At 41.6% G+C, this 19290-nt stretch overlaps 1 protein-coding gene across 1 annotated transcript; it reads right to left on the reverse strand.

The window, feature by feature from the left end:
• Positions 1–1636: 1636 nt before the first annotated feature.
• On the reverse strand, positions 1637–15854 carry jazf1a (JAZF zinc finger 1a). The gene is made up of 5 exons (XM_005728813.2): positions 15484–15854; positions 6733–6805; positions 4664–4860; positions 3239–3408; positions 1637–1918 (listed from the first exon to the last, which is right to left on the reverse strand). The coding sequence occupies exons 1-5, from the start codon at positions 15818–15820 to the stop codon at positions 1742–1744; spliced, it is 954 nt and encodes a 317-aa protein (XP_005728870.1). The 5' UTR covers positions 15821–15854; the 3' UTR covers positions 1637–1741.
• Between the last annotated feature and the right edge of the window lie 3436 nt (positions 15855–19290).

The following is a 19290-nucleotide window of genomic DNA, read 5'->3' on the forward strand; positions in this document are numbered from 1 at the left end:
TTGAGCAGAATCTAAACTTTTTTGTACAATGAGGGAAATGATGATATAATGAACAAATGTGTCTTGGCGAGGTGAAGCACTGCGCTCTCACTCGGAATGATGAAATCCCAGTCAGGAGCAACAAGCCAGCCAACCACCCTGCTCCATAGGAGTTGAACCAGCAGCCAGGCACAGAAACATGACACATCCGAGCAATGAGACACAGATTACAGTAATACTCTCTAGGCTGATGACTTGGATACTGCTGAAAACACACACCACTCACACTCTCGCGAACACACAATGGACTGGAATGCTTTTGTCTAAAACACACACGCACAAAAACGACACGTAGATGGTAATCTCTTTCAAATACAAAATCCACCTTCTTCTTTCACACGTCTCCACACGACACAGAAACATGCGTGAAAAACATTCTTCTCGTGTACATCCATTCATTCCCGTGACTTTTTTCTTTTTCTTCTTTTTGGAGGTGCGACATACAAGAAAATAACTGCCACAAGTCTGGGGCGACCTCCGGGGTGGAAATATTACAACACTCTTCCCATCCACCTTCCTTTCCTCCCCCCCTCCCTCTCTCCTCATCCCCTCATCAGGCACATGGTATGGTCAATGTTTGGCAGTGGAGAGCTGTTGGCAACGATCATGGAAAAAACAAAACAACTACAAAGATCTTGGCAACTGGAATAAAGTGTGCCGCTTAACCCACTTTTGTGGCTAAGCGTGTGGAACGCAGCTCTGGCACTGTGAATGAAGAAACGCTGGAGATAACGATGGCTTAATGCGGATACGGATCGGGCCGTGTTCTAATACGTTCTCCACGTGATAAAATGGTCAAACGACACACAGATCGGTGTCAAACTGAAAGGAGCATTAGCTCTTAATCTGTAGAACATGTAAGGAAAACAAAGAAACAAAAACTCAGAACCTAAAGTCAGCCAGCTGATTGACCTTTGACCTCTGAGGTGACAGAATTGCTCAATCAGCAAATGAGGAATGAAAGGAACACTTACTGATACATAAAAATGAACACGAAATCTAAAACACTGACAAAAATATATAAAATAAAGCTTGAAAATAAAGTAACTATGTATATGCTCATGAATACTTTTATATATTTTTATGTACACATACATATCTGTCTATTGTTTATATATCGATATATCTATTAAAAGTATAACTTAACTCCAGCGCTTTCACCCCCACAAATGACCGTGAAGGCACAGATCTAAGCTCAGCTGGACTCTGCAGCTCAAAAGGGAGTGTAACAACCGCTGAGCTTACATCAGCACTGGAGGCCAACTTCATCCCACTCAGAGCTGAGCAGGAGGAAGGCAGGGCTTGGTTGCACTTCCTGTTTCACGTCTCCGTCTTTTCTCCTCTTTACTTTCGTATCATTTTGTTTTTTGTCTTTTCTTTCTGTTGTTTTTTTTTACAGTTAGCACCTTATGTAAGTCGAACGATAGAAAATAAAATAATGTGATAGCATATACGAATGTGCAAATGTACATCAATAAAAATACTACAAAGATAGGTTTTTTTTGTTTCCCAAAAAAATACAAGTGATATAACATAGATAGAAAAAAATACTAACGTAACACACAAAAAGAAGATGATTTAAAAAAAAAAAAAAAACTTAAAGCATGCACTTGATCCTTTAGTGTACATAGGATGGGTAAGGAAAGTCAGGACTCTTTTTTTTTTTTTTTTAGGGGAAGTTGATTGGTGTGAGCGCGGGCTCTTAGCCTTGAATCTTGCGGAGGATCTCGGTGGAGACGGGCGGGTGGAAGTTGATGGTGTGGTGCCTCAAGCCCTGCGAGGTCTTGTAGCTTTTGCCACAGCGACACTTGAAGGGTTTCCTCACACGAATCTGTGTGCGGTGGCCGTTCTTGGCGTGGTATTTGATACCATTCACATTCTGAAGAAAGTGGTCGCATGCAGAGATGAAGAAGAAAAATGGGGTTATAATTACCACTTTTGATTGCACACAGCATCTATAAAACACCAGAGCATTATCCCAGATTTTATGGACAGAATTCCAATGAAAATACAACGAAAATACAAATGTGAAACATTTCACTAAACGTAGGCTTCATCCAACATTTGTTTTTCCTCTCTCGTTTTTTACTACACACATCATGATAGAGTAGCGCCAGTGAGTTGACTTTATCTCATTCACAATGATAAAACATGGTAGATTTCAATCGATTAGCCTTTTTTATTTTAAAACAATAGGTAGCAGATCAGTTGTCAGTTATCATGTGGTACACAAAAGAAAAATCCCATGTGCACCAGCTGTTTAATACTTTGAGTCTCCTTATATCATAAAGCCACCAGAGTTAAAATCTACTGAGAATTGCAAATATGAATTTGACCTTAAGCACAATTTGGGTGCAGACCCATTACTGGGTGCAAGTTTCACTAAAATCTGAACAGTACTGCTTATTAATAGTGCACAGACAGATGCAGGGATGGATGTCTCGCCAATCCACCCTGAGGCCACTTACTGCATGTCTTTCCCTGTTCTCTCTCTCTCCCAGCTTTGTGGTCTTCTATACATTGTCCTAAGACAATAAAGACTAAAAACGCCCAGAAATATAAGTGATTTACATGATATCAGCAAAACTGCTATTTTGTGTTTAGTGGTAGGGAGTTAAAGTTATCATCCTGAACTACTAAACTAGGAAGGTAAACCTTAAGACTGCTTCATATTAGCATGTTTGCATGCTAATTTTACCATTTTTCTGTCAATCAACAATTTCCTTTCTCCGCTTTAAAGTTGGAGAACTTCAACTATGTACCCGCCCACTGCATCACTAATGGATACTTCAGTGTCGTCACCATCAGTCCCTGAATTTCGCCGAAGTCCTGCGGTGTCTGGTTGTTATATCACTGCTAGTCTCATCCTCTGTGAATGCCCCTCAACAACAAAGGTCGCTTTTCCCACGCTGCTGTTTTTGTCTTCGGGGTATTAGGGAGAAATGTTCCCACACTGTCCATTAGTTAAGCAGCTTGGACAGTGAGCAAGCTGAATGAGTTTTTTGTTGCCAGCTGTTATTAAAAAAATGAATTAAAAAAAAATTAAGTGAAGCAGAAAATATTAATCACCCTCAGATCTTATAATGTGCTTTTTCAAACACATGTGATACTCAGACAAAAGTTCTAGTGTGGATTTATTCAGAAGTAAAACCTCATGCCTTCGTGGAACTGCCTGCTCCGCCCTCAGGTTCAGCCTTACCTTGTATCTCTTCTTACACCCGGGGACGGGGCAGGCGAACGGCTTTTCATCGGCCCCGTTCATTGACATGGAGCTGAGGATGGACTCAGAGCTGATGGCGCTTTCTGTGGTCCACGACTCATCGCTATCCGACTCCTCGTAGTCTACCTCCTCCTCATCATACTCGCTGCCTAAAGGCATAATGGAGCCACGCAGAACAAAAAAACACTTGTCAACCCAGCTGAAACAGGGATAGCGACATACCCACGGGAATGCAACGCCCTGGGAATTTGAGAAGCAGAAAACGATAAGTGACTTTTTATTAACACATTTCTCTGCGTGCTGTCCCCTGCTCGGATGCATAAGCAGCCCACATATCACGGAACGCACAAGCCAGAAATGGTGTGATGTGCTTCCGTGTGTGCCTGTGAGTCAAAATGTGGGGATTGGCACTGAGAAAGAGATCATTAAGTGGGAGTGATCCCCATTGCTCAGCCTGGAAAAAGTGCTTTACTAAGTGCAGAACATTTTCCACTCACATGCATGCACACACAAACACACACACACACACACATAGACATAAAGGCCCACTGACCCCCCACCATCTCACAGGAAATGCTGCACCTCAGCTTGAGGAAATGGATGGCACCCTGGCACATGTTGAAAGGGGGCGTGTGCGCGCGCGCACATATATATATGTGTGTGTGTGTGTGTGTGTGTAGCCATGCTGATGTGTAAGCCCAGACCTAACACTACGTTTGGAACCATTTGGGCTGGAATTGGACATCTGCTTCTAGGCTGTGCAACACACGGCCCCATGCGAACACACAGCGTGACAGCTGCTATGTAATTAGCAAAGTGTTGACTGGTCTGCTCACTGCAGGAGCCACCATTCCCAAGACACAAACAGTACACACACACACACACACACACACACACACACACACACACACACACACAGGAACATAGTGGTTGGTTACAAGCTTTCCACTGTGACAGCAGATTTTCCTGATGATTTACAAAAGAGCAAGTATTAGCAGAGAATTGGCCAGAAATATCCAAAAAAAATAATGGTTAATGTTTACAGAGACACTGCTGAATATAAGATGAGCAGGCTTGTGCACTCCTAGCAGGTATTTTGTAGTTTTCACTTTGAGATGCAGAGCCATTGGACAGCTATGAAATAAGCTGCATTCCATTTGCATTACAAATATCTTCACTCGCTCTTCAGCACGCTGTCTGACTTTGATGAATATGCTTCCCATGTTTTTTTCTCTTTGTGTCAGTAGGGTTAAATTGCCTAAGTCAGTTTCAACATATCCTTTCCCATCACACATATAAGCAATCCATCTTTCTCCCTTTCAATCATACGTTTGAACACACACACACACACACACACACACACACACACACACACACACACACACACACACACACCGGTTATACCTGTAGGTGTGCTGCTGCGGAATGAGGAGGAAGGGGTGATGGGGGGCGTGACGGGAGGCGTCAGGTTACCGCTGGTGTGGCGGGGAGGTGTGGCCGTGCTGTTCCTGGACACTCCGCCCGTGATGGACAGGGACAACTTGGGTGTGGCCTTCTTCTTTATGGTCTCCTGCTCCCGGCGTGCTGCATCCGTCATGAACCTGACGTCGCACAGTTATTGTATTAGTTCGCATTATCCGATTTCTCATTATTAATCAGTGGAGAGGTCTCCTACCTGCATGTAATACTAAACTTATGTGACAGCTATGTTCTCATCAACTTGAAAACCTTATGAATATAAGCAATGTTTTTCAAATAAATGCTAACACGTTTTCATCCACTTGGGTTGTTTTTTTGGGAGTTTTTTATAACTTTGACCTCTTAATTTGAAAGGTAATTAACTGAAAGTTTATTATAACTTCGGTAATTGTTGTAGTTTTGCCCTTTCCCTGCTAAGGCTACAGCCACAGAGGTTTAGAGACAGCAAACATGCTACAGTACGGCACCAAAAACATACTGATTGCTTTGGTCACTAGCAGATTGCAACTGTTGCCTGTGGTTTGCATGGATGACACAAACCCTACCAACTAGTGGCTGCCACTGGCCTCTAGGCCTCTGCAACTGAGGCCTAACTACTTAGATTTTGCTTGTGATTACATGAAATTATAAATTAAAACAGTAGTTCTCTTACTTTTTAAACTGGTGTACAGCCACGGATCCACTATTGATCTAATGATGTAGCCTATTTTAATCCTTCATCTACAACTTTTAGCTACAACTCTGTTTAGCAGCTATTAATTAAGTACACTGACCACTTTCAACAGTTTTCCCACTCCATTTAGTTGCACGTGTGAATCTATACTTTTGGGTAAGATTTTCAGCTGATAGACACATTTTCAGCCAATACTGTCCAGCCTTTTTCAACATTTCACCTCTGTATTATGTTTAGCTAATGACTGACTTTTAGCTAGTTTAGATTTCTTGAACGGTTTATCTTGCCATTAGCTAGTCATTGCAGTGGGAAATCCATGCTTTTAGCTACAAGATTCAATTTAAAGCCTCACTTTTAGCTCTTAACTCCCAACTTCAGCTTATTTTGTCGCAATTTATTTAGTAATGCTAACTGTTTAAATGTTTATACTATTATACTACTATATCCATACTATTAGCAATCAAATTAAAATCCTTATTCAAATGGTATACAGTTTCAAAAGTCTTAGCTAATAAGTTTAACTAGTTATTAGCAATTTCAAATATTGTTTCACAGTTTAGGTTTTTTGTTACAGTTTTAATAATATATGTATTCTTTTAGCTGTCTTTGCACGGTGTTTTTTAGCTGCTAACTGTTTATTTAAATGTTATTTTTTTTATTTACTTATAAGTTTGGCTAATCTGTCCTCGTACCCTCTGTTGACTGCAGAAGTATCGCTGCTTTAATAAAACCCTGTTAATTTATTATTTATTATCCTTTTCATAAATTGTGATTCATATCCAAATTTGGTTTTCTAACATGTGGCGTTAAGCTGTGCTCCACTGTTGCTATGAGAAAAATGTCCGTTTGTGTGAGAAGACAGGGCCTTGCTGCTGAGTGAACTCCTCCCTTAAATATTCTGTCAAAACATGTACAGTAAATACGAATGACATTTATAGCCTCGCCACTTGAACAATTATCACAGAAAACAAACCTCTCTCTTTCATTCCACCATTATCTCTCTCAGTGTTACATCTTGTAGGGATTTAACGAGGCATTTAGTGGGACGTGACACATCGGTTCACCACACACAAACACACACATGCCGTAATCCTCTGGCTGCACAGGGAGTCAAAAGTGATTGTCTTGTGTGGTTTTCTGTGCTGGTCTGTGGATGAGTCACTGCTGTGGGTATGGGAAAAGTCAGTCATTGGAGATGTTCTCCGCAAGCCACATATACACACACTCACACGCACGTTAACTTCACTGGTGGAACAATGGTGCCCTCTGTAGACGGATGCTTTTGAGCGTGTGTGAATGTGTACGATTGTGTGTGCCTTACCTGTTGATGTAGCTTAGGGCCAGATAGGTGGGCTGCTGTTGCTCCTGCTTCTCCAAGACCCTCGGATCTGTGTCTGCGAGAGAAGGAGACGTTCAGATTAATCACCACTCCCTGTGGAGGGAAAATGTTCTGTGAATACTCTAAGTATGTAGCTGACTCACACATGTATTCTTTCTGCCAGACAGGCTGATAGATTACTAGATATGTCTCACACTGCGTTCACTGTATTAGTCTCAATGTGTGGCACCCTGCAGATACATTTCAGATACTTTCATAAACGGCACGTTATTACAGCAGAACCAAGCCCTATCTAATTTACAACCAATGCCTTCGCTGAAGTGACCCAAGACCACTTAATCGTTGCCGGGGGGAGGATGTGGTTACAAAAAGAAAAAAATTACTTTAGAGTAAAGGCGGCTGTGATGAATGTACACACTGTATGAGCTGAGGAGTACATACAGGCTTTTTCCAGATGACTTGCTAAGTCAGTAACGCTACAGTCGGCAACTTCCACTGCCTGAGGCAAGCAGTGTGTACTTCAAAGTCCCATCTCACACCCCGGGAAAACAGAAGCAAGTGTGCATGAAAACACTGCGGGTGGGTTACATATGTGAACTACCAGTGCCATCAAGTGTTCAATCTGGGAATGTTCAGAAGGAGCTTAAAAAAACAGTACATTTAAGCCAAGCCATCTATGTCTGCGTGAGTGTGTGCACTAGCAGGCATAATTGCAGCAACATATGTAATAGCTAGCAGATGTATTTCAATTTAGATCCAAGGACTAGATCATCTCTGTGCAAAAATTAACAACACACCCCTGGATGCTTCCAACTGTGGTGTGTTGGCCTTCTCAGCCCTTCAGTTTTCAGGCTTTCACACCTCATAATTAAACAAAGAATGCAGACTTCCCACCGTGCGGGAGGAGGAACACTAAGGAGACCAGCAAACAAGAAAACAACCCAGAAAAAAGAAACTTGCCCACTTCAACTGGTCTGCCATGCAAAACATAGTGCTATATATGTGACTTTCAAAATAAAAAGACTAGGCAAAGGGGGAAAAGGGTAGCAAGATTATATACCCAGGTGGTCCGCAGAGGTGGTCTCTGACAGTCTTTTATAGCTGAGACTTAATAATCCTACCTGCTGCTCAGATGTAGAGACCAGAGCTTTCTGTGCATGCATAATTGTGCACAAACACACACACATACACACAGCTAAACCTACATCCCTGAGTCACGAGACATGCTTTAGTGAGAGCTATCTGCATCTTTTAATAACCTTTTGGAAACCACTGAGTAGACTAGACAACAACGGGGAAAATCTGCTAAAACAAAATCTATATATGCACTGAGATTAAGCAAAAAGATGACAGGAATGACAAATGAGTTTGGATTAGAATATTTATAACCTGTTTTGTTTTGGGGGGGGTTTTAATCTAAAAGATTCCCACAGAGTCCACAGTGGCATCTTCACATTACTTCACAAACTTAAAACACAGAACAAAACACATCTGGGGAGGTGATAGAAAGAAACCTAATTAGTGTGATCTTTTTAAAATAGTCCATCAGAGTCAAACGTATACAGTTGCAAGAAAAAGTTTGTGAATATCCTCATATTACCAGGACTTCAATGCTACTGATTTTTCCCTCTGTCCTAATTGAAAACAAACAAAAATCTGACTGAAATCAAAACAAGAGCCAAGCCCATATGATTAGCCAGTGTTATCTGTGTGTCCGTCTATTGGTATCAGCGTTTATAATGGCCAATAAATGTGAAAAATAAAGACGGGACTGAAGAAAGGCTCTTCAACCATGTTCTGTGTGTTGAGGGTGTGTAGTAAATAAATAACTACACATAACAAATGTTAGGCAAATATGTTCAGCTAATATATTGTAATAACAGATTTCTTTTATAGATATCACTCCCAAAAATCTTACACTGGTCAGATTCTGCTAACAACAAACAAAAACTTGCACTTTCCGTGCTTTTATTGAACACACTGAGTAATTACTCACAGTCCAGGCTAGAAAAACACTACCAAATTCTCCAAAAGCTACTGAAAGTCAGGTGTTCCAATTAATGACATGGGATTGGAAGTCTGGGATGCAGCTGTAGCACTTCCTTTAAAGACATGCATGAAAAGCCTCATGTAGGCTGCTCATCTCAAGAATGACTGGCTAGTCTGAACCAGAGGTGGACAAATAATGTTCCTAAGGGCCTATATAAGAAACTAGGATTACTATAGAGGGCTGCAGCAATGACCTGAACTCAGTTCTGCTTCATTTTAATTGTATCTCTTTATGAACCTTTACTGGTAAGAGTAGATGTTACAATCAGGTCTGAACCATTCTGTGACTGCAAGAAAAAGCAGTACAGAGATGCACAAAGCTGACAGCATGTCTTGCAAATATCAAACCACAGAACATCTGAAAGAGGTGAAAACAAGACCAAAGGGTTACAACAAAACACCTGCAGAAGTCTTGCTAAAATGTTCGTTCATCTTCACTAGAAAAAATTACTTAATACCAGGACTTCCACCTCTCCACGCCCCCTTCAAAAAACCGGCACATGAAGCAGAAGAAAAGTCAGCAATATCTTGTAGGCAAACAAACTGCAAGCAGGAGGAAGCATCGTGGTTTGCGGCTGCTTTGCCACCTCACAGCCTTGATGCCAATCATTAAAGGAAGAATACATTGAACACTGTATCAAAACATTACACAGTAGAGTGTCAGGGTAGCAGTCCGTGAACTGAGGCTTAGGAGGGTGGCAACAACATAATAACCCAAAGGATACAAAGTAAGAATTAAGTGTTTTAATGACCAAGACAGTGACCTTAATCCAATTGAGATGCTGTGGCTAACCTGAAGAGTGTCCAATCAAGAGTTTTATATGGGCCCTCTTCACTGTGTCGGCAGCTACTGTTGCTCCTTCTACGAGTGACTAAATTCAAAAGCTGACTTACTTTTATTAGCCGATACTGTGAGTGATCACTCAATGTGTTCAATTAAGACAGGAAAACCACAACTGTGTGGTTTTAGTTTAGTCAGATTATTGAGGTCCATAACTGTAACTTTTTTCTAAAGATGCAGATTAGGCCACATTTTATGAGTAATCAATGCAGAAATTCTGTTAATTCCACATTTTTTCCAACTACATAGCAGGATAAGACTGACTCAAAGGATTAACTGTGAAAGAAACATCAGCTGAAGGCAATTTAATGTGAGAATGGCAAAAATGTGAGGAAAGAATGCCAGAATTAATATCTTGGGATGTTCAAGGTGCTGAGGATTGTGGATGAGGTAAGTGTGTGTAGAGAAGGGGGAGGGGTGTTGGTGGAAATGGGGTTAGCCAGGTGCGGATAGCGAGAACTGCAGTAAATGTTAGCCGGTTTTACAACTTCCACTCGCCGAGCTAGACAGAAAGTGAGCATGCTGTTGATCCTGCTGCTGTGGCCAGAAGAAGACCTGCATATGTACACCCAATAAGCTACATACATACATACACACACACACACACACACGTATATATATTTGCTAACTGAACCTCAAAGCTGCCAATTTCAAATTTACAGTACAGTATTTTAGCAGGCTAATGTACATGCATGTGCATATTTGTAATTCAGTACATGTTTTCCTTATCTGTTTTGTTTCAAAGTATCACCAGTGTGGAAACACTTTAGTTATTAATATCTGTGCCCAATCTGCAGCCACTCATTTCACAACCCACACATCCATCTCTCACAAGCGGCACACTGCTGCCACCTGCTGAATGTACTCTGTCTGCATGTGTCCACATGCACAAGCCCATTGTGTAGAGAGGTCTGTGTATGTGTCTCTTTACATGTGTGCATGTGCTGAAACCAGACCAAGAATGCATGGCTTGTTATGCAGCCTGCTAATTAAGCCTCGGAGAGCATTTTAACGTGTTTCTAAAGCAGCAGGCAACCGGATGGAGGGAGAAGAGAGGCGAGGAGGAGGAGTGGGAGCAAAGAGAGGGGGCATATGGGTGGAGGGAAAAGCAAACTCCTCTGTAATTATGCTTCCCAGTGCTTGGTGGGGTGCTCAGATCGTGCGACTTCCGAAAGACAGTGTGTGTGACTGTGTGTGTGTGAAGCAAAAGAGAGGGTCTGCAGTTTCCAGTTTGGGATGCCAGTCCAATAACTGCTTCGCTACACCCTGACAGGTCATACAGGAAGTATAGTGAGCACAGCCTCTCACATGCACAAACATGCACCCCTTCCCTTCTCAACCCTCTGACAGGAGCGAGATGGGAAACAACCTGACAACTAAAGCAAGAACAAACAGCTGAAATCCTTCTTTTAATGCATATATAAATCACATATACATAGAGCTGAAATGATCAGTCTAATACAAAAACATTGTCCAAAAAATAATTACAATGTAAAATAAAAATGAAAAATAATTGTAAAAATAATCGACTTATTGGTTACCTTTTCAGCACGTGACTTACTGGTAAAAATTTTGTTATATCTAATAGAGCAGGGCAATATGGCCAAAAATATATATCACGATATATATTTGAAAATTTGCGATAACGTTATAACTGACGATATAATTTCTGCGAGACAAAATACAACTCCAGGACTTTACTAGCGCAAAAAAACCCATCCATTTATTTTACTTAAACAAGCAGCTGGGGTTTTTTATGTGCATTAAAGCTATATAAACATTTAACAGTGTAAAAGTAAATTCCTTGCTGAAAGTTTAACCAAAAGGCATTTCCAGTAGAAATGGGCTGACATATCCTGAGCATAACTATGTATAATATCCACTGAAGTTAAAAAGAGGTGCTTTCAAATATGTATTTTTCGGACCATAAGGTGCACGGGATTATAAGGCACATTAAGCGAAACAAAGCAGTCAGATTAATCAAACTTTATTCAACTTATTCTTCTTGCTTCCTCCACTTCTGTACCATTGATTCATTAATGCTGTATTCTACCACAGCTGCTCTATTCCTATGTTGTTGCAGTATATTAATGACTAACCTTGTATTGTGGATGGATTATCTCAGTTGTTCTCCTGACTGAAGTTTGGTTTACAGCATCCTGCCATGCGATTGCATTTGTCTCCAACCATCAGGAACCTTCACGTTAACTTTTTCTTTATGTTATGCTAACATAGCTGTGTCGCTAGCGATCACGTAGCACAGCATTAAACACCAGCTAGCCCAACTTCAGTAACCCTACAAACGTCACTGCTGTCTATTATATTGGAAGTGATGTACGTTTGATTTTTTTTTTTTTTTTTTCAGAAATCTCTCAGTCAGAACATGCTATATCATGCTTAGGTAACTAGCAAAACTAGCGAGCTAACTTCCGCTAACTTCTAACTCCGTTAAATGTAATGAATTCCGTTTTCATGGATGCCTGGATGTTAAACATCATAGTTACACCTGGTAAAGCAGCAACGCTGATCATTTTATTAAAGATGGAAGAATTTAGACAGTTTTTAACTCTCAGTGATGTTTGTTTGACTTCGGGACCTTAAAGGACGGAGTTTAGGACCCAGACTACTCCCAGATTTACGAGCACCTTAGTCTGACAAATACGGCAATAACGATGGCCTGCTTGCATATTCTACAAACAAAATGTGCTTTGTTGTGTATCTGACAGACAAACACCAAACCAGTTAAGTTGCACCATTTTTACAAACTAATTCTGGTTCATCCGTTTCACTCAACAATCTGCTTTCTCCATTCTCATTCTCCGTTACCGCCGTGCTTTTTCGGCACTGCGCATGCACGATATTTCATTTTCTTATCGTTGCCTAGCATTGTACCGGTATTACCGTGAACGGTATAATATGGCCCAGCCCTAATATCTAACATATTCAGCTTTAACTTACATAGTAAAACAGAATAATCTACACATCCTCAAACATGCTGTCTCCCTGTAAACAACATCACAAAGAAAGAAATGCAAAAATAAATTCTAGTGGTTTGCCAATCGTACCCACAAAATTATCCCTGTAATCGAAAAGCAACACCTTTAAAAAAATCACTGCAAACTAACGATCAGCATTCTTCAGCAGAGTTTACATCATGTTACAAGGCCGTAGTTTCAGCTCAACCTTTAACTCCGAATGCAGAAGAAAAACAAGGATTCAAGCAAAGTCTGTCCAAGCAAAGGTGATATCTTTTGGGATTTCCCTGTACTCAGCTCACACCCGTGTTTTGACTTTCATAACCTTCTCTTTTAAATCTCTTTCCCTGCTTTTAATCTCTACCTGCCTCCCCCCTCCCTGTCCTTTTTGCTGAGGTAAGGGGCAGGTACGTGCTTGTGCAGGTGAGAACATTGCTGCCGCCGTGCACGCAGGCAGAGAAGCCTGACATCATTGCATTCCTCAGACCTTACCTACACTCCCAGCACAACAAAACTACCACACTAAACACAGTGCACCTAACCCCACTTCCTTATTGCATTCGGCTGTAATCTAAACAGTGTGGGCATGCCATTGGTAGGCTCCTGCCCTTTAGGATGAGATCAGTGTTGTAGATCCACACGTTTCCTAGGTTTCTCACAGATGGGATCACGACACACTCATCTGGTCTGCTTGCTGCCAGCTATTATGTGTCAGACAAGGCAGAAGTCCAAATAAAAAAAACGATATAGAAGATAACGGATTAGAACAGGAGTCCAAACACAAGGCAGAAATTTGGGAGTTTTCTGGTCGTGTAGCACATTAGATGCCCTACCACAAGAGGGCAGCACAGCCTGCAGCAAAAACTAACTGTTTCCAGCAGAGACATACACTGATTTCTCCACACCTGACTTAAGTCCCGCTGACTCACTTTTTACAACTACTAGCATCTCATATCTCAAGCTTCAAATTAGCTGATCCTTTGATTGATTATTGATCACACGCCACTGCACTAATTCACAACCGAAAAGGAAGTCAAAACCAAATGTCACTTGCCTCCCCGCCCCCTCTCAATCCTCTCCATGTGTCACTCTAGACCCTATGGTAACTGATCTGAAAGCAGTATTGATTAGACTCTTTATGTCTGTGCCGCCCCTGATAACCAACCGTGCTATAAAGCCAGGAGAGGGGCAATTCATTAATCCAGAATATTTGACTGGTAAACCGCTATTCTGTTCATCTGACAGTTAGGGTCAAAGGTCAGGCTAAGAGCCAGATGGGGCATACATCACTCAGTGTCTGTGGTGTTTGGGTTGTTGAACTGAGGAAGCAATATTAATCCCTGCATTTCTGTGGGGACAAGGTGAAAAATCACGTTTTGATTTCTTCCACCCTTGGGTTTATTTGGAAGAGATCCATGGAGCATATGGGTAAGATGAAGAGCAGCCCACCCTGCTCCTCCGTCTCCCCACCAGCAAACACCACACCAACTACATCACTTGTGTTTATCAGTCCTGTTCTCCACGTGACGCGACATCACGTTGGGTGTCCTCAACACAGCTGGTTGCTCGACAGCACTCTTTGTCAGTGAGACAGCAGGTGTGCAATAACTCAGCCAAATACACTGCCCCTAACCCCTTTAGGGACCGCCAGTTGCCATGGAGACTGGCTCAATGAAGCATCTATGTAAACCCCTCGCTCCCCCCCTTCACATAGCCTCATGAGGATGGATACTCCCCACAAATAATGATTAGCCCACATCAGATTACTGAGTGATTCAGAGATGCGTAAATGCATCTCTAGTCTTATTTGTTATGGTGGATCATAGTTTAATCTAACACACTGTGTTATTGTGTGTTTAGTTGGAAGTGACAGTTTATTCTGTTCTTTAAATCTGCATGCTTTTCTCTGCTACCTTGAGGCAATAGGAGGAAAGCACTCCCTTATCAAGAATTCACATAATTTACTTAGATTTTAATTATTGTGCACGCAAAGACAGGTATTTTTATTTAACAGCTCAAAAATGCACCTACACCAGCTCTATTTTCCCCCATTTTTGAGAATCCACATACAATGCTGCTATAATAGAAGTTACTAACTGCACCAATTACCACTTAATTAAATAAATACATGCCTCTTTATAATCCAGAGTGTTTACCCTGCAACTTTTTCTGTGCCTCTTATGTTAAATGGTGGGCAAACTGATTACGATTGTATTTATACGTGCCAGGGGGCAGTCATCAGAGTGTTTACTGTCAGACCAAAATCTAATAAGCGGTGCAACAAGTCGGCGCTTGTACTTGTGGAAGAAAATCTGATTATGTCCTTGCATGTCTGCTACAACTTCAGCTGATGGAGTGCCGGTGGGAATTAGACACCAAAATAACAGAAAAGCCACGGGGGAGTGACGCTTTCAGAAATGTGACAGTCAAGAGTTTTCGGCAGCTCAAATGCACAAGCGGTATGAAGAAAAGCCACGGCTGCACTGCGTCAGGCCTGGAAATGTAAACAGTGCTCAGCAACGCTAGCTGTGAAACCGCTGTCTGGTCGGGATGCTAGTTTCACCTATGAGACCTACGCGGCCCTCCTAGTCGAGTTACCGCTGCAAAGGTAACTGCTGTAGCTGACTCCTAATCAGACGAGTCGGCCCCAACATCTCAGAAAGCATAGTTTATTTTCCAGATATAAAAGTTGATAAATAACTCCCTCTCCGGCGAGCCTCGACAGAGAGCAAGAAGCAGGAATAGCGGAATGCAGAGCTGAGCCTATCTGCGTTTAGCTAGCTAGCTAGAGGGGAGGGGGGGAGGGGGGGGGGGCTAGCTAATACCAGCTAGCTGTCTAGTTCCCTCTCCCCCGCTGGCTCCACTCACCGATGTGATTGTCCTCGATGTGGACGATGAGCTCGGCGAGAGACTCGAACTGGAGTCCGCAGCCCCCGAACCTGCAGGAATTGGAGAAGAACGAAGCGGCGGCGATGCCCGTCATGTTCACGGCGCTGGTGCATTCACCGGGCGGAGAGGGGGGGGGAGGGGGTCCAGGAGCCGGGGTGGTGAACGAGGAGGCAGAGGTTTCGGGTCCGGGGATAGGAACGGGGCAGAGCGCGGAGCAGCGGAGCAGACACCGGGCGGCCAGACAGGACAGCGGCGGACGCAGCTGGGAGGCAGGCGGGGCGGTGGGAGGAGGAGGAGGAGGGGTGGCTGGTGGCATACGTCACGACCTGCCTACCTGTTGGTATCACAGCCGCACTGACTGCGGAGTGGTATCAAAAATCAGTCTAATCTTGGCACATATACATACGTTATAAACACAATATACAAACCACACAAGTAGAACAAAAGGAAACAGATTTCTCTTTTTTAGTTTAAAAAAAAATATATATATATAAGGAATCATTGGAAATTTACTGTTTGCCCCAAACGTATAAAGAAATACAAGCCCAAATCCAAAAAAGCTATGATGCTCTTTAAAAATGTAAATAAAAACAGAATGCAATGATTTGACAATCTCAAAACACCGTATAACACAGAAAAATATCAAATTGTCAAAGTAAGAAAATGTACCATATTAAGAAAAACATTAGCTCATTTTAAATCTGATGGCAGCAAAACATCTCAAAAATATTTGGAGGGGGCCATGTTTTTTCATTTTTTTAACGTCTAGGAAGTAGGGAGACCAGGTGTCCTATTCCTGTCTGTTAGAGGATTTTATCTGCTCAACAATCCTGTTTTTTTGTTGTTGTATATATTGTGTCATGATGTGCCAGATGTTTTCAGTTCTACCATGAAGCCATGCGGTTATATTAGATGCAGTATGTGGTTCAACATTGTCTTGCTAAAATATGCAAGGCCTTCTCTGAAAAATACATAATCTGGATAGAAGCATATGTCCCACTAAAACCTATATATACTGCTCAGCACTAATTGTGCCTTTCAAGATGTGCTAGCTGCCAATCCATGGGCACTAATACACCCCCATATGTTCAGAGATGCAGGCTTTTGAACTGAACGCTGATAACAATACAGGTGGTCCCTCTCCTCTTTAGACCAGAAGACTAGAGAGATGTCCATGTTTTCAAAACAGAATTAAAAGTTTTGATTCGTCTGACCACAGAGCAGTTTCCCGCTTTGCCTCAGTCCATTTTAAATGATCTATGGTCAAGAGAAGATGATGGTTTTTCTGGATCATATTCACAAATTGCTTTTTCTTTACCTGATAGGGCTTAAATTTTGTCTACAGACAGTAATTTCAGGAAGTGTTCCTGAAACCATTGCAGTGACTTGTCTAAGGCCCTGAAAATCATGGGTGTCCAGTATTTTCAGCCTTCTTTCTCACACACAGAGATTTCTCCAAATTCTCTGAATCTTATGATGGTATTTTGCACTGCAGATGACGTGACACTTAAAGTCTTCTGAAATGTTCTTTTTATACCCAATTATGTTACTGACCTGTTGCCAATTAACCTAATTATTTGCAAATTGTTCCTTCCAGCCTTTTGTTGTCTCTGTCCCAATTCTTAGGTGCTAACCTGTGCCTCCCTGCTGAAACACAAAGAAAAAAAAGATCAACATCTGAAATCACAGTTATGGTTTTAACAGATTTTTTAGCATAAAAGAGAATGCACAAGTCTACTAACGCAGTGAATTAAGATCATAAAAACAAACTTTAGCTTCTATTTCTGCTTCTAAGAAGTTGGTCAAATTGCATTACCGGTAATAAATACAGCATGTCCTTCACATGATCAGTGCCAAACTTTTAAACATCAACTTGTGTGTGCTTATTTTGTAAGTTAGATATCAAAATTTCAAACTAACCCCCAGTATAATGGGCCCACATTATCCCTTACAAACATCTTTGTTTACACGTATTTAGTTTAATGGGTTCTGGTCAAACTAAGTACTTATAGTGGGTTATATACAGTACTGTACATGTATACACTGTCTTTTTAACTGATAAAGACTATGTCTGTTACACCTGAAAAAACACAGGCACTGATCAGTTTTCTTTTCAGCTTTTGTCTTGATACATTATTACCTATTACCTTGCAGGATTCAATAAAACATAACAGATTTCATATTTGCTTCCGGTGAATACAATCTGGAATCTGAAGGAGCCTGAATAAGTCATGAAGAGAATAGATGCTGACTTCTTCTTTATATATTCATAACGGTAAATACCTGTCTCCAAGTATTTACTTTAGCAGTGTGCTTAGCGTAAATGGCTGCTGTATTTCTTTTTTAATATATTTTATGCTTTACGTAATCCCTTTAAAATGTGTATGAAATGTGCCATAAAAATACTTCCCTTGCCTTGTGATTTAGCTTTAATGGAACTGATTCACTTATTGCCGTGTCGTGAGCTAGAGCCAGCAGCTTACATGTTTCTAAACCATGTCAATGCTTTTGTCTGAAGGGGCTTCAAAAGACCAGGATGTGTGTATGTATAATGACATGGATAAGCCTTTGACAACAGAATCTATGACATCCATAAAGTTAAGTGATTAATGTTACCCTATAATGGGCTCAGTGATGAGAAGAGTACCGCGTAGCTTTGTGTGCAGTTCCCAGAGAGAGGAGAATGTCCTTAAATCACTGGGGCTGGCTAACCAGAGCCGGCTGGCCTGTGTTGGACCTGTTAATCGAGCGTTAAAATGGACTGTCATAAACCTGGCCAGTGACTTCAGCAAACAACCTTAAGACCCGGAGATACGTTTTTTTTTTCTGACTGCTCTCTGTCTACTCAACCAAAACGAGACACAGTAACTAAAACACAAAATATAAAATACACTGCAACAGCCTTTGAAAGCAAACATGCCAAAACACGGTGGCGTCACCAGTGCACACGCATACACACACATGTACAGTACATGAATTCAGTGACTTCATCAGCCCAACACAGATGTTCTCTCTTACACACAAGCATACAAAAACACACTCGGGATAAACACACTCATTACGCACACGTGGTGTATCAGAACTGTGAGAGTGACGCAGTTCCCAGCACCATTACGTAAATGAGAAGTGGTAGCATGTGTTGTAAAAAGGCGAAGGGAGAAAGGGAGATACACGTCGAGAGTTTGTGGTGCATGACATCACCTGTTTTGAGGCCTGTGGGTGGCGCACAATCTTAGGTTACAGTTTGGGATTTGGAATTATCAGACACCCTTTTTTTCTCCTTTCCTTTTCTTCTTTTTTCTTTTTTGCTGGAAATGAATAGTCCAACAAGTGCACGGACCAATGGCCAACACAGTTTGCAAATACACACAGAACAAACACAGACACAAACACGCACACACACTGGGGCTCTGTTACTATGTGGGTCTGCATCTGAGGGATGGGTTGCATGTAAATTTAACTCACTACATTACATAATCAGATCTCTGCAAGTTGCATACTTTTTAAAGTATCTGTTACCAGTTAGCTATTTTTTAAGTGCACCTAATAGGAATAGTCAGAAATCAACCATGCATGACATGCATAGACTTTGCCAGCTGAGCCAGATGTGTAATGTAGCCAAAGTGAGGATTAAGCTACATAGAGATGGAGGTCAGAAAGTTTCTTTTACCTTTAACCTGAAACGCCATATTTTTTCAGACTGGGTGACATCAGGCTCTGAGTAGGCAGCTTTCTAAAGCTCCCAGACTGGCTGTTAAAAGCCAAGCCGGGGTGAAGGTGCCAGAT

The sequence above is a fragment of the Pundamilia nyererei genome, unplaced genomic scaffold (assembly GCF_000239375.1).
Source record: "Pundamilia nyererei isolate P.nyererei 1_Seehausen unplaced genomic scaffold, PunNye1.0 scaffold00030, whole genome shotgun sequence".
Classification (NCBI taxonomy): domain Eukaryota; kingdom Metazoa; phylum Chordata; class Actinopteri; order Cichliformes; family Cichlidae; genus Pundamilia; species Pundamilia nyererei.